General features: G+C 51.0%; 1 protein-coding gene across 3 annotated transcripts; it reads right to left on the bottom strand.

Moving 5' to 3' along the window:
• Positions 1–1,239: 1,239 nt before the first annotated feature.
• Positions 1,240–11,433, bottom strand: DNPEP (aspartyl aminopeptidase). Of its 3 annotated transcripts, none has more exons than XM_082630680.1 (15): positions 11,382–11,433; positions 10,688–10,781; positions 10,513–10,601; positions 10,304–10,417; positions 9,999–10,124; positions 9,651–9,781; positions 9,280–9,355; positions 9,060–9,167; positions 8,243–8,320; positions 7,175–7,258; positions 6,015–6,175; positions 5,574–5,613; positions 5,347–5,448; positions 1,750–1,917; positions 1,240–1,379 (listed from the first exon to the last, which is right to left on the bottom strand). In XM_082630680.1, the coding sequence occupies exons 1-15, from the start codon at positions 11,385–11,387 to the stop codon at positions 1,329–1,331; spliced, it is 1,428 nt and encodes a 475-aa protein (XP_082486806.1). In that variant the 5' UTR covers positions 11,388–11,433; the 3' UTR covers positions 1,240–1,328. The 3 variants fall into 3 exon arrangements, with proteins under 3 accessions (XP_082486806.1, XP_082486807.1, XP_082486808.1); XM_082630681.1 differs by lacking the exon at positions 11,382–11,433 and adding an exon at positions 11,244–11,356; XM_082630682.1 differs by lacking the exon at positions 11,382–11,433 and adding an exon at positions 11,194–11,213.
• Between the last annotated feature and the right edge of the window lie 2,930 nt (positions 11,434–14,363).

Raw genomic sequence — 14,363 nt, 5'->3', positions numbered from 1 at the left:
CTTAGGAGTCTGAAATCCTGGTGTTGGCAGGGCCATGTTCCCTCTGAAACCTGTTGGGGAATCCTTCCTTGCCTCTTCCTAGCTTCGTGTGGTTTGCTGTCAATGTTAGACATTCCTTGACTTGTATATGCAATACCCTGATCCTCCATTTTCACATGGCACTGTCCCTGTGTCTCCATATCTTCTTCGCTCTATGCATGTCTGACTCTGTGACCAAATTTCCCCTTTTCATAAGGACACAGTCCTATTGGATGAGGGTCCACTAAAACGGCCTCATCTTAACTTGATCATCGGCAAAGACCCTATTTCCAAATAACATCACATTGACAGGTACTGTGGGTTAGGATTTCAATATCTTTTGGGGGACACAATTCAACTCCTAGTAGAAGCTGTAGACTCAAATTCTTTTAGTGGCTTTCTTAAAAAATACAGTATGTATTCTTGACTTCAAAGGACAGTATTAATTGATTCCTTCACTCTCTTCCTGGACATTACAAGAAACTTAGCACACTTTAACCAGTTTCTCTCTCCTGAGTTTGTGCTATTGTGGTCATACAGTTTAATCATATATATTTTAAATCCCACAAGCAATATTATTGTTTTATGTATCATATTGTTTTTAAAAACTTAAATGGTCATATTTATATAAAAATTAATTTTCGTATTGGTATCCGAAAATTTGGAAAGACACCAGTTAGCACAATTATTTTGATAGAATAGTTTATAAGCAGACATTGACTTTTCCTATTTTGATTTTTTTCAGTGATAATTGTTTCTTGGTAATTGTTAACAATTAAGTAACACCAGTGGCTGCTAAGTGAAGTGGATGATGCAGGGCGATGCTGAAGCCCGGACTGTGTCCTTCTTTTGGCAGTGCCTGGGAAAGATGGGGAGGGACTGGGGGAGGGAAACAGCCTGGGCTGCCCAGGGCGGCTCTGGGGGCATCTAACGCTGAGCACCCAGACTTCAGAGGGCTGAGCTGGGCTCTGAACTACTCTGGGATGGGAAGGACCGGGGATGGCAGAAGAAGTGACCTTTCCATAGTGAACCTACCATCTCCACCCACTCAGGCATGAGCTTAAAAAAGAGAAAAGAGATTTGAAATCAGGCCTCCATCAGCTCCCAGGATTTGCAGCCTCCTCTACCTGTACCCCAACTTCCCCATCTGCTCTGGTTCCAGAGGTTTAAGCCGGCTGAACGCCTACGCCTCCAATCTCCAAAGAAGCACAACAGAATGAGTTTGAGTGAAAAATCCACTTTAATAATCCAGCTTCAGCTCAGCGGAGAACTTCCCCTCTCAAGTGCAAGAGAAGTCTTTCCAAGAGGCCTCAATCCACTAGGAGGTTACGGCTCAGAGAAGGGAAAAGCTCAAAGAAGCCCTAAAATAGTAGGCAACATGGAATTTGAGATTAGTGGAGACCAGATGGGGGTGCCCCACTGCTCACCATCTACCAACATGGCCCCAGCTAGAGAGGAAGGCATAGTTGCCTCACACACACTTGACAACTGCCCCAGGCTTCCCATCCCTGATCCCCTCTCTGACAGTTCATTATCCTCTGGGGGCTGATCAGGGCCCCTGTGCCTTGAGGAGAATGGGGACCCTTCTTTTCCTATGGGGTAGCACCAAGACAACCAGCCCCATGGCGTAGGCCAGCCACTTAGTGACGGTGATGTTGCCCCAGCAACCAATCCAGGCGCTAGATGGGGAAGGAGCCCAGTTGCCACGGTGACGGGTGGGGTGGGAGTCACCTTGAAGAGAGTGAGGGTCTGGAGTACTCCTGTGGTGCAGGCTGTCTCCCGGATGGAGTGCATGGCCAGTTGGGGGCTGCCTAAATCCAGCACCCGCAGCCCCAGCCGAGAAGCCAAGATAGGTCCAATGGTGGTCCCGCAGGGAGAGTCATTCCGGACCATGAGATCCTGGGGAGAGGAGGAGAGGTTCATGAGCAACGTGAGGTGTGTGTTTATTAAGGCCCAGGAGGAAGTCACCTTAGAACTGCAGGGCTGAAAGGGGTCTGCTACATCGTCCACTTCGACCTCCTCGGAGGGTGAATGTGACCAGCATAAAATCACAAAGCCGACACTAAATGGCAGGCCCAAAGGACAGTAGATTCTGAACTGATCCCATTCTCTGCATCTGCATTACCACCACCCTAGTCCAGCTACCATCATATTGCCTCCCATGTAATCCATTCCCCACATGGTGGGCAGAGGGATTTTAAAAATATGTGTATCCTTTATGTCACCTTAACATGCACCCCTCCCTACCCACACACAAAGAAAAATCACTCAATAATCTTAGTGGTTTAAAAAATATGGCTATTGGCATTTTTAAACTATTTTATTTGTATTCTGGTAAAAAAGTAAATAAGAAAATCACAATATGATGTTAGACATCAAGATTTTCCCCATAAGGGAAAAGAGAATTACAAACCAAATAAAGTAAGTAATAACTATTCTTTCTTAAAAAATGAGGGGCTTCCCTGGTGGTGCAGTGGTTGAAAATCTGCCTGCTAATGCAGGGGACACGGGTTCGAGCCCTGGGCTGGGAAGATTCCACATGCCACGGAGCAACTAGGCCCGTGAGCCACAACTACTGAGCCTGCATGTCTGGAGCCTGTGCTCCGCAACAAGAGAGGCTGCGATAGTGAGAGGCCCGCACACTGCAATGAACAGTGACCCCCGCTTGCCACAACTAGAGAAAGCCCTCGCACAGAAACGAAGACCCAACACAGCCAAAAATAAATAAATTAATTTAAAAAATGAGAATCACAGTATTAACTCATGTTTTTTAAAATACATATATTTTTTCCTAGCCATGTCCATAGAAATGGCTCCAAAGCATTTCCCTGCCCCCAATAACAATGAACACTCATGATGCCAGACTTCGGTCTCTTAACATCAGTATCCATCAAAAGCTACCAAGTCTGGGGAGAGAAATGAACAAGATGAGCCTGCAATTTCTTATTGTGCCAAAAAGCAAGACAACTTTCCAGAGTCATGACAAAGGCCACAGGAGTTATGTTGAAAGGGCTCCCACTGGTCAAAGTCATGACAATTTGAGCGTGAAATAACATGATTACAGTGGACCAGGTTCACACTGAACCAACGAAACTGAACCAATGAAAATCTATGATTCTACATAATGATCATCAAAAAAGGAAAAGAAAAAAAAATCCTCGTATTTGCCAGCATTTGCGGCAGCCATTAAAACACCTCACCTTGAAAAGTGGTTATTTAAGGGAAAGAATAACATTTGTCCTGTCTTTCCAGGAGGAACCATACTTCACAATAACCAAATGGCCCTCTTGATGGGGGAAAGTTCTACTTCACAGAAGAATGACAGCTAATAAACGTAAAAGGGATAAAAGAATGGGGGGGGGCATTTTTCAGTAAACTCTAATGAAATTATGGATTTAGGCAAAGATTATCAACTGGTTTTAAAACCAGACACCTTTCTGGTTGATGGGGAACTCATCACTTGTACAGGTTTACTATCCAATCAAAAGAGGAAAACCTCCAGATGGTGGAGAGATTTTGAGGGCACCCCCCCAAATCCGGTGATCAATCTTATTATCACTAAGAGTGAATCACCCAGATAATATGTGGATGACACAACATGAAGAACACACCAGTCACGATGTCTTCTGGCCAAAAATGTTTAACTTGAATCCACCGACCCTTTAGATATGAATTCTAGATTATAGGAGATACAGGGGCTAGAGGCACAAGCTCAATGACGCCAAGAGGAAGCAAATCCAGGAAGGAAATTATAAGGGATGACCAGCCTGGTTTCTTCAACAAGTCACTGTTATTTAAAGAAAAAGAAAAAAAGAAAAAGGAGGCGGTGCAGCTGTGCTAGATTATCAACCAGATATAACTTGTGTTCCTGAACTGGAAACTAAAGTGGGACAAACAACTGTAAAGAATGTTTTGGGGAAAACTGGGGAGAATTGAAAATGATCTGTCCATTAAATGAGATATATATTTACTGAAACAAAAATTCACTGAAATGGAAAGGTAGAGAATACTGAGTGAAAAAATAAAGCAAAAGATATATCTAAAATGATTTCTTTTTTTTTTTTTTTTGCGGTATGCAGGCCTCTCACTGTTGTGGCCTCTCCCGTTGCAGAACACGGGCTCCAGACACGCAGGCCCAGCGGCCATGGCTCACGGGCCCAGCCGCTCTGCGGCATGTGGGATCTTCCCGGACCAGGGCACGAATCTGTGTCCCCTGCATCAGCAGGCGGACTCTCAACCACTGCGCCACCAGAGAAGCCCAAATTGATTTCATTTTTTTAAAAATGTGTGTTAAGTATATACATAGAAAAAAGTCTGGAAGAATATACACAAATCTCTGGGGATTGTTTTATTTTCTCATTTCCATTTATATTTTCTAAAGTATACATGTCCTGCTTCTGCTGTAAGCCATTAAAGAAAAATCCCCTAACATCTTCCTACTGCCTTAGAAGAAAATCTAAACACCCTTCCACAGCCTAGGAGGCCCTGCATGACTGGCCTGGGCAGGCTTCTCCCCCGTCTCCCTGCTGCTCTCACCCTGGCTCCACCACCCTGGCTCTGGCTCCTCCTCGTAGACCAAGCTCACTCCTGTGCCCCTGGGAGCTTCTGCCCTTGTTCCCTCTGGCAGGGATGCTATTCGCTCCTAGCTGCCTTGTTCTCAATACTTAGGTCTCAGCTCAAGTGTCACCTCCTCAGAGAGGCCTTCCTGAGAATGGAACAACTCAGCTCTACAAGGGGGGCGTGGCCCTGTGCAGCAGAGAGAGCCCCAGGCTGGGGATCATTGCAGGGTCCTAGTCCTGACTCACCAGGACCCGCCTGCTATGTGTGTCACTGGACCACCTGAGCCCCAATCCCTGACATATGTGTTATCCTAACATGTGTATCATATATTGCTTATCTCCCTCTCTCGTTCTCTTCGACTAGGTGTGCCACTGACGATGAGTTCCAGGTTTCTCGGCCCTGAACTTCTCTAATGGAAGCCGCCACGGTGTGTAAGAGAGACGCAGAGGAGCTGGGGGTGCTGGGTAGGGAAAAGGCAGGACTAACCCACTATGTGCCATGAGCGCACTGTACCTTGAATTCCATTTTACAGGTGTGGAAACTGGAAATCAAGGCGTATTAGGAGATGAGCCCAAGGTCACAGGCCAGCACCACGGCAGAACCAGCACCGATCCCAGCTCTGCCTATATCCAAACCCCAACGCTCCTCACTCTACTGGGACACCCCCCCACTAAAGACTACCTACAAGGCTTCCCTCATTGGGGAGCCATCTGCTTATGCCCCCCCCACTCCCTCCATCACCCCTTCCCAGGTAGGGCCCACCCTCACCTGCAGGGGCACCCCAACATTCCTGGCCACCTCTCGGATCAGGGCCTCTGAAACCGCATTTGAGGCGTAGCGTTGCTTGCTGTTCACCTTGATCACAGGGCCCTGGGGAGAGCAAAACCAGGAGTCAAGAGTGAGGCAGCAATGGATGAGAGGCCCAGAGGGAACAAGATTAGGGCCCGGAACCAGCCAGGCCTCCAAGTCCCCAAGGAGAAGCAGGAGCCCCTCACCTTGTGGAATAAGGGCCGGTGGTTCTCCTCATGTTTGTCCCTGTAAGAGACAGAGAAGGGACGGGGATGGCAAACAGGAGCTGCGCCTGTCAACATCCACCACTCTCCCACAGCAGACATCACTAATGGATCACAGCATTCTTTCCCACCCAGCCCGGCAGGACCTGAGAATCACGCTGAACACAGTGCTCCAGGCAGCCTCCAGCTACAGATGTAGATAGATTTGCAGATAGAACCTATCTGGATTGGTTAGGCACCCATGACTTTGACCCAGCTGAGCCTTGGAGCAGTCAAAATGAAGTCCCCTCTGAACCTCCTGGCAGAATGAGGAGGAAGGGGAAGGGGAGAGGCCGAGGCCCAGGCCCAGGGCTGAGCCCGAAGGCAGGTCACGCTCGGGTCTCCGGCTGTGTGAGGACTGCGTGCCTGGCACGGGAGACTCACAGGTAGTTGGGGTGCACAGCGTGGGCCATGTCTGCGCTGATCATGTAGGACTTGGGGATGGCTTCCTCAAAGGCCGTCAGGCGCTGGGGTGAGGCCGAGATCCGCCGCAGCACCAGTTCCGTCAGCAGTGACTGTGCACCCTGTGCGCTCTCCGACCCCACCTGGTGATAGCAGAGGCCTGGCTCGGGGGCTGCAGCTGGAGGCCAGGCAGAGGGGCCCACTACCCAGACTGGCCCAGGACCCCACTGAGTCAGTGGGTGGGGAATGTGGGCTGTTATCAGCAACTTCCCAACCCTGTGCCACCAAAAAGCTGATGGTGAGCTGGGGCCAAACTGATCCTCGGCCATCTCCGGGGCTGAAATAGCACTTTCCAGTCTACTTCCCTTCTTGGCTCCCTTCCTTCTCCCCTGACCCTCACATCTGGGGCTCAGCACAGGTGCCCCACCTAACTGGTCAATCTTCTTTCATGCATGTGACAGGGGCTGCTAACTGTCCATGATCCTTTCTATAACAGAACACCCGAGTTGTAGCTGAGCATTAGACCGCCCAGCTAGAGATGACATTCCCAGCTTCCCTTGTAGCTAAACATGGCTATGCCAAGTTCCAGGGAATGCAGGCAGTGATGAATGCCACCTGTGGGTCATGCCCTTAAAAGGATGGGTGGACACTGCCCCTTTGACCTTTTCTTCCTTCCTAACTCAGTACAGACACGGTAGCAGAAGCTGGACAGCCGCCCTGGACCCTGAGATGGACACCATGTGTTTGGGGTGTCCTGAACTGCTAACTCTGACCTGTGCGGTTACCTGGAGAGAACTGTGCAGCTGTGCAGCCTCTTCCACGGCGTCTAAGCCTGAACCCTAACCCAAGCACACAAGGAGAGGACCCAGCCTGGGCTGAGTCCTGGGGCCACCAGGGTGAAAGGGCAGGGTCCCTGTTCTTGAGTAGCTCACCACACGGCACACAGAGAGACGTGGGAGGTGTGGTCACGCTAAAAGCAGATACGTGCTGATCCAGAGGGGACAGCGAGCGCTGAGGAAGCACAGGCAGCGTCCCACCTGTCTTTGCAGCCTCCAGAATAGCCCTGGCTCGCCGTGGCTGCTGGACACAGCTGGCTACAGAAGACTCCCCAGAGGAGACCCTCCCCAGACCCCTTCATGTACCTCTTCGTTGTCGTACAGGGCAATCATGCGCACGTGGGGATCCGCGGCCAGGGAGGCAGGGGCTGCGCAGGAATCGATCAAGGCCTAGTTTGGGGAGAGAACCAGAGAATCATCCTCCCCGCTCCTCCTTCCATAACTCAGCCCACCAGCACCTCGGGGGTTCACACTCGCCCGCCTGCTTCCCACCGTCATGGCTGGAGTGAAGCGGGCTCAGGCTATCACTGGCCTGCATCTCACAGGGCGCTGCCTGGTGAGAAGACATGCAGGGCCCTTTACAATGGGATGGAGAAACCCCTCTCTGAGTGTTCTCCCACACACAAAGGCAGGAGGATGTGTAAGACAGAGGGGAAGGGCTGAGAATCCTGGAAAGTCAGAAGGACCACACAGATCGCGTAAACTAATTGGCCTCAGTGAAGAGACTGAGGTCCAAAGGGGAGTCTGTGACTCCGTCAAGGTGACATGACTGGCTGGCTGGCTGCATAAGTGGATATGGGTCCCACGCCTGGTTCTGGTCTCAATTACAGCCCAAAGTGTTTCTCCAGGAACAGGATGGGGCACAAAGGAGAACATGAATAGGACAGAGGGAGGAACAGGGATGAGGCGTGAGAAAGCGAGGGAAGTAACCAGGGTAGAAAGATGGTAGGGAAGATCAAGGTGCCCAGGAGGAAGAGAGACCACACCACTGAGATCCCAAGGCTCAAAGACGGCTGGATGGGCTTCAGCCAGGGCTTGGCTGGGAAGGCGAGCAGGGAGCAGAGACAGAGGATGATATGGCCGTAGGGGATTCGAGAGCCTTTCCTATGAGGCAGAGATTAACTTAAAGGAGAAGCAACAGGAGCAGGGTTAGGACAAGACACCGTGATGCCCTAAACAACCCCACAGCCTTCCCCCTACCTCAGCCCCTGGCCCCAGCCCGGTGCAAGGAGGGGACCAAGAGGAGCAATGCTGACACTGCAGCATTTAGGCCCCTCTCCATGGTCCACCCTGCACCAGGGGCCTTCTTATGACCCATAGAGCATGAGGCGGTCCCCCCGCCCCAGTGCTCCTGGGGGTGCCCCGGCTCCTCACCTGCAGGGCACAGAAGCAGCTGTGCAGATTATCCAGCCGAGGGGCAAAGATGAACTCCTCATAGGCACCACCCAGGACCTAGAAAGACAGGACAGTCATCCTGACCTTCATCCCCGCCCCCGGACTCACCCTCTTCTCCCAGCCCCTAAGGGCCTGTGCTTGAGCGAGTCTCCCTGGTTCCTTGTGCAACCTCTCCCAGCCCCTGGCCTAGAGCAAGCATTAGGAGCCGCTGTGCAGAGCTGAGCAGAGAATGGAGAAGCGACGGGCTGGAGCTGAGGGATGGGAGGGTGGAGGCCCGTAGTTCGTGACCAGTTCCTGTGGGACAGGAAAAGGGAGGGACTGAACAAGAAAAGAAGAAGGAAAACTAAGGAAATAAACAGAGGACACCAGATGAGAAACAGAAACAGCGCATGTTCAAACAAGGCCGAGCGTCCAAAGACACAGCAATGTCCTACTGTCGGCAACTGGGAGAGACACAGGGACAGGCTCCAGGAAGAAGAGGGCCACATCCAGGCCTCTTGTCCTTAGAGGTTTGGAGCCAGCACAGGTCAAAGTGGACAGGGACCCCTGTAGCAGAAACTCCTGGGGAATCTGTGGAAAGCTGATGCCCAAACCTCACCCTACACAGTCAAGTAGGCAAGTCTGAAGTGGGAAACCTGCCCTTGAGACCCACTGCCCTGGAAGCAGAGCGGGGTGGTGTCTACTGGGAAAACAGGGGTGAGAGTAACTGGGGGCCTGGCAGAGGTGACGAGCGCTTGAGGGGACATGCTGGGATCCCAGAGGTCCCCACCCACGAGTTCCTGCAGCTGCTCCTCACCGCAGGCTGAGTGTCCGCAAGACACAGCTCCATCTCCAAGATGTCCTCGGAGCTCAGCCCCAGATGGGCACAGAGGAGGGACATGAGCACTGAGTGGTGCCGGTCATCCTGCAGGGCAGAAGGATGCTGGGAGGAGGGTCCGCTCCTCCCTCTCTCCCCTTCTCAGAGGACCAGCCTCCTCCCCGCTGCTCACCCCTTCCCATGAGCAGGAGGCTCTTACTACAGCACTGAGAGGGCCTGGCTCAGTAGTCCCCTTCTCCAGCTCCTCCTGGACTGCCGTAGCAAGAATGGGAACCCTGTGGGGAGACACGTGAGGGGGTGTGTGTGGGGGGGACCGGAGGACACAGCAGGGCGTGACACCCCGGGGCTCAGGCATCCCCTGATGGGGACCTGCCTTGGTCCTTCAACTCCCAGCTCGCTCCCCACATGGCAGAGCTGTGAGGGCCCTTGGACATCAGCTGGGTCCCAAGAGTAGAGCCTGACAGTGGCCACCGTTAGGTAGTGGTCTCCCAGGTCACAGCGGGGCCCCTTCCATCACCTGGTGCCACACCCTACCCCTCCCAGTCACCACAGCCTCCACTCCAGTCTCACAAGTGCATCTCCAGGTTGGGCCCAAAGTTCTCATTGACATTTCGCTGCAGATGGATGGCCAGGTGCGGGATGCGAAGAATGGGCTGGTCCACGTGCACCAGCCGCTGCTCCAGCCGGCCTGAGGTAGGGCACTGTGGCCAAACACGTGGGTCAGCCCAGGGTGCCCTCCCCCAACTGCGGTTGGTTAAATCCCCCACTTCACCCAGACTAACCAAGGTGGTCCTCTGACCTGGACTGCCCCTACCCCCCTTCCCCGGGGTGCTCTCCACAGGTTCCCTGGAGGAAAGTGACAGTCAATCTTCAGGCAGCTGAAGCTGAGAGCCTCCCAGATCCAACCCCAGTCCCCACCTTGACAATGACACGTCCAGCCACGGTAAGGTCACGGTCAAACCAGGTGCTCCAGATTCCACCACCATAGGTCTCCACACCAACCTGCTGGAAGCCCACCTGGCTGCGGCGAGACCGCCGTTTCACCTGGGTGGGACGATGGGGAATAAGAATTCAGCGAAGGCCACCTGACACGATTGGAGATGAGACAGTTGACAAGCTAAGTGACAGAGAAGGGCCCCAAGTGTGGAGGAAGTGGGTGACAAGTCTTCCTCCCTGCTCACCCCCTGATGCCTCCCCTCCCCAGCACAGCCCCAGTTCCTTACCCGAAGGCAGGGGCTGTCCGTGTGGGCCCCAATGAGGCTGAAACCGTTGCCAGGAACATACTGGCCACCCACAGCAAATGCGATGATGGTAGAGGAGTTCCTGGTCAGGAAGTACTGGGGTGGCGGTTTTGAGTTGGATTAGCCAGCCAGCTGGCGCAGGACTTCGAGCCCCAGCCTAGGTTCCTGCCTCTCCCACCCCACCCTAGTACCTTGCTCTCGGGCTTGATATCCCAGCTCTCCGTCTCCTTGAGTTCATGGAAGCCAGCCTGGAGGAGGCGGTTGCGGCACTCGGCCACAGCTGTAGGGAAAGAATCCTCTCACAGCGATGGAAGCCGGTAGGAGGCACACCGGCCCCCACCTGCCTCGGCTGCCCTGGTCACTCACCGTGGAAAGGAGAGGGGCTCCGGTTCACGAACTTGAGGAGTTCCCGGGCCGCTGCTTGCACCGCCTCCTTGCGGGCCCTGCCGCTCATGGCCACCTAGCGGAGGGGGCGCTCAGATTCCTACGAGGTCTAGGACCCCTGATCTATCTAAGCTTCGGGAACTCTCCCAGCTTATCCCCACGAAGTGACCGCTTCAAGGCTCAGACCTCTGCTTCCGCCCCTTTCCCCACCGAGGGACGCAGATGCCGGGCCTCCAGCCAACCAACCAACCCCCAAAGTACCACAACCCTCGCTGCGCTCCCCGCCCAGCTCGTCCCAGACGGCGCGCCCCCGAATCTGAGCTTTAGCCCAGCCCCCCAAGTCCCGCCCCAAGTGCCCGACCAGCTGGAAATCCCGGTCAGTTCCCAAACTCCGAGCTCGCAATTGGGCCCCTAACTCTGGGCCGGCCTGTACTAAGCGCGCGATCCCATTCTGGAACCAAAGCCCTGTTCTCTAGGGAACACCCCACCTCGGTGTCTCGCAGGCCACCCTTTAACAACCCCAGGAAGGTAAGGTCACCCGGGGTCGGACTTTCGGTTTCGTTTAGCGTCGGGCGGAACCCCCACGTCAGCAAGCGCGCTTCTGAGTTTGGGCCCGAGCGGGCGCCTGGCTGGCTCTGCGATCGAAGTTCGTGCGGGGCGAGCGGTGGCCACCTACCTGCATGGCCTTACGCGTGGGCCTGAGTCCGCTCGCACGGCCCGCCCCCACGCCCGCCCGCCCCACCGCCTCCACGGTGGTAGCGGGCGCCCTCTGCCGACCAGGAGGTGCTAGGACAGCCGGGAACCGCCAGCCCCCGCCCCTCCCCCGGGTCAGGGAGTCCAGGTAAAAACGGCCCTGCTAGTTCACCTGGGCCGACGGGTGCTGTATGTACAAAGTGCTCTCTCTCTCCACAGGCGCACTGGTGATAATAAAAGCAACGTGGCTAATGTTCATGGAGGGTTCACAATAAGTTTTAGCTTTATGATAAAGCTTAATGTGCTAGCTTGTTTAATCTTCACCACTGTCCTATCAACTTTATATCTTTACTGTCCCCATTTTATACGTGACCAAACCGAAATACAGAGACAAGTAACCTGTCCAAGGTGGTAAGTGGCAGAGGTGGGGTTTGGACTCAATTAATTTGATTCCCGGGGCCTGGAATAACCCACTTTCAGACCTTTACTGGGCTTTTTTCTTGGTAAATGTTACGTTACACGGGAGGTCCCTAAGCAACAGAGAAATTAATGACTTGTCCAAGATCACATAGCTGTTTGGATACATCTGGAATTTGACTCTGACATCTGTACTCTTTGCCCTTCTTAAAACGACAGAAAAAGACAAACTCCATATGTTCTTGGAGGCAATTCCCATATTCCTGTGTCAAGAGTGGTAAGTAGCAATTTAAAAAACCCAGGCAGGGACTTTCCTGGTGGCGCAGTGGTTAAGAATCCACCTGCCAATGCAGGGGACATGGGGTTGAGCCCTGGTCTGGGAAGATCCCACATGCCACGGAGCAACTAAGCCCCTGTGCCACAACTACTGAGCCCGCACGCTACAAATACTGAAGCCTGCACGCAGCAATGAAGACCCCACACAGCCAAAAATAAATTAATGAATAAATAATTTAAAATAAATAAATAAATAAAACCCCAGACACACACCAGTCAGAAAGGCCATCATCAAAAAATCTACAAACGATAAATGCTGGAGAGGGTGTGGAGAAAAGGGAACCCTCCTACACTGTTGGTGGGAATGTAAACTGGTACAGCCACTATGGAAAACAGCATGGAGGTTCCTTAAAAAAACTAAAAATGGAGCTACCATATGATCCAGCAATCCCACTCCTGGGCATATATCCGGAGAAAACCATAATGCGAAAAGATACATGCACCCCAGTGTTCATCGCAGCACTATTTACAACAGCCATGACATAGAAGCAACCTAAATGACCATCGATGGAGGAATGGATAAAGAAGATGTGGCACATATATACAATGGAATATTACTCAGCCATAAAAAGAACCAAATAATGCCACTTGCAGCGACATGGATGGACCTAGAAATTGTCATACTGAATGCAGTAAGTCAGACAGAGAAAGACAAATATATGATACCACTTTTATGTGGAATTCAAAAAAGTGGTAAAAATGAACTTATTTACAAAGCAGAAATAGAGTCACAGGTGTAGAAAACAAACTTATGGTTACCAAGGGGGAAGGGGGGAGGGACAAATTGGGAGATTGGGATTGACTTATACTCACTACTGTATATAAAATAGGTACCTAAGCAGGACCTACTGTTTAACACAGGGAACTCTACTCAATACTCTGTAATGACCTATATGGGAAAAGAATCTAAAAAAGAGTGGATATATGTATATGTATAACTGATTCACTTTGCTGTACAGAAGAAACTAAGACAACATTGTAAATCAACTATCCTCTACTAAAAATTAGCTAAAAAAAAAAAAAAAAAAAACCCAGGCCCCTGCCTAGCCATCGATTCTGATCAGGACTTTGGTGGCCCCTAGGTTCAAAACAGGGACCAACTACCAGGGTTGTTATCAACATTCCAGGGATTACAGGTCGATGGAGCAATCTGCCGTTTATGTACTGGAGCAGGAATGTCAGGGGAGTGGGGAGTAGTTGGAAAGATCCTGCAGCCCTCAATTCAAAGGAGTAGATATTGCAATGGAGTATTCAGGAATATACACACTAGGTGATGGGTTAAATTCATGGCATTCCCTAACCATTCACTGCAATGCCATTACGTATAAAGTTTCACTGCTGAGTGGAACGTGGAGGGAACATTCTTGTTCTCTGAGGAGCCAGAGGCTGGCTGCTGGGGAAGGGACACACTCAAGGACAGTGACAAGAGCTAAAACAGGGATACAAACAGGGGTAAGGGAGAGGGACTTAAAAATCTTTAACATTCGGATCACAAAAAGTACATGTTCACAGCATTGCCAATCAACTATATTTCAATAAAAAAAGTGAAAATAGAACTTAATTCAAATAAAAATAAAAGTGCATTGTCTGATAGTTTAAAAAAAGAGTATATGTTAATGTGAGCAATTCAAATATCAACAAAATGCAAAACTTAGGAAGTGAAACTAAATGTTTGAAAAATGGAACATCCAGTCAATAAAAACAAAACCAGGAATTCCCTGACATTCAAGTGGTTAGGACTCCGCGCTTTCACTGCCAAGGGGGCAGGTTCAAGCGTGCCAAAACAAAAACAAAACAAACAGAAAAAAACCAAATCCTCTTAAGAAACCAGAAATCTACAGCAGACATTAGTAGGGAAATATAGAAGTGTTCCTGTTCAAATCAGAAGCAAGGTACTGATGAGCTATTATCACTGGTAGTCAGTGTGGACCTGCAGTCAGAGCCGGTGTCACAAAACAAACAATTATATATAGAAAAGCACAGTCTGTCACTATTTGTAGATTATTTGATTAGCAAGAAAATAAACAGACAAGCTGTTAGAACTGGAAGAAGGGGTGGCCTGACTGGAAACATCATCGGCTTTCCCGTACAGTAATCAACCAGAAAATATAATAGTAAAAAGGTCTTATTTACAAGAACAAGAAATACTATTAAATTCCTAGGAATGAGCACATGCATGACCCAATCTCACTGTAACCAGGGAAATGCAAGT

Source organism: Mesoplodon mirus (genome assembly GCF_964341445.2).
Source record: "Mesoplodon mirus genome assembly, chromosome: 8".
NCBI classification, from domain to species: Eukaryota; Metazoa; Chordata; class Mammalia; order Artiodactyla; family Ziphiidae; genus Mesoplodon; species Mesoplodon mirus.
Note: the sequence above shows the minus strand (reverse complement) of the source record. Positions and strands in the feature narration are given on the sequence as shown.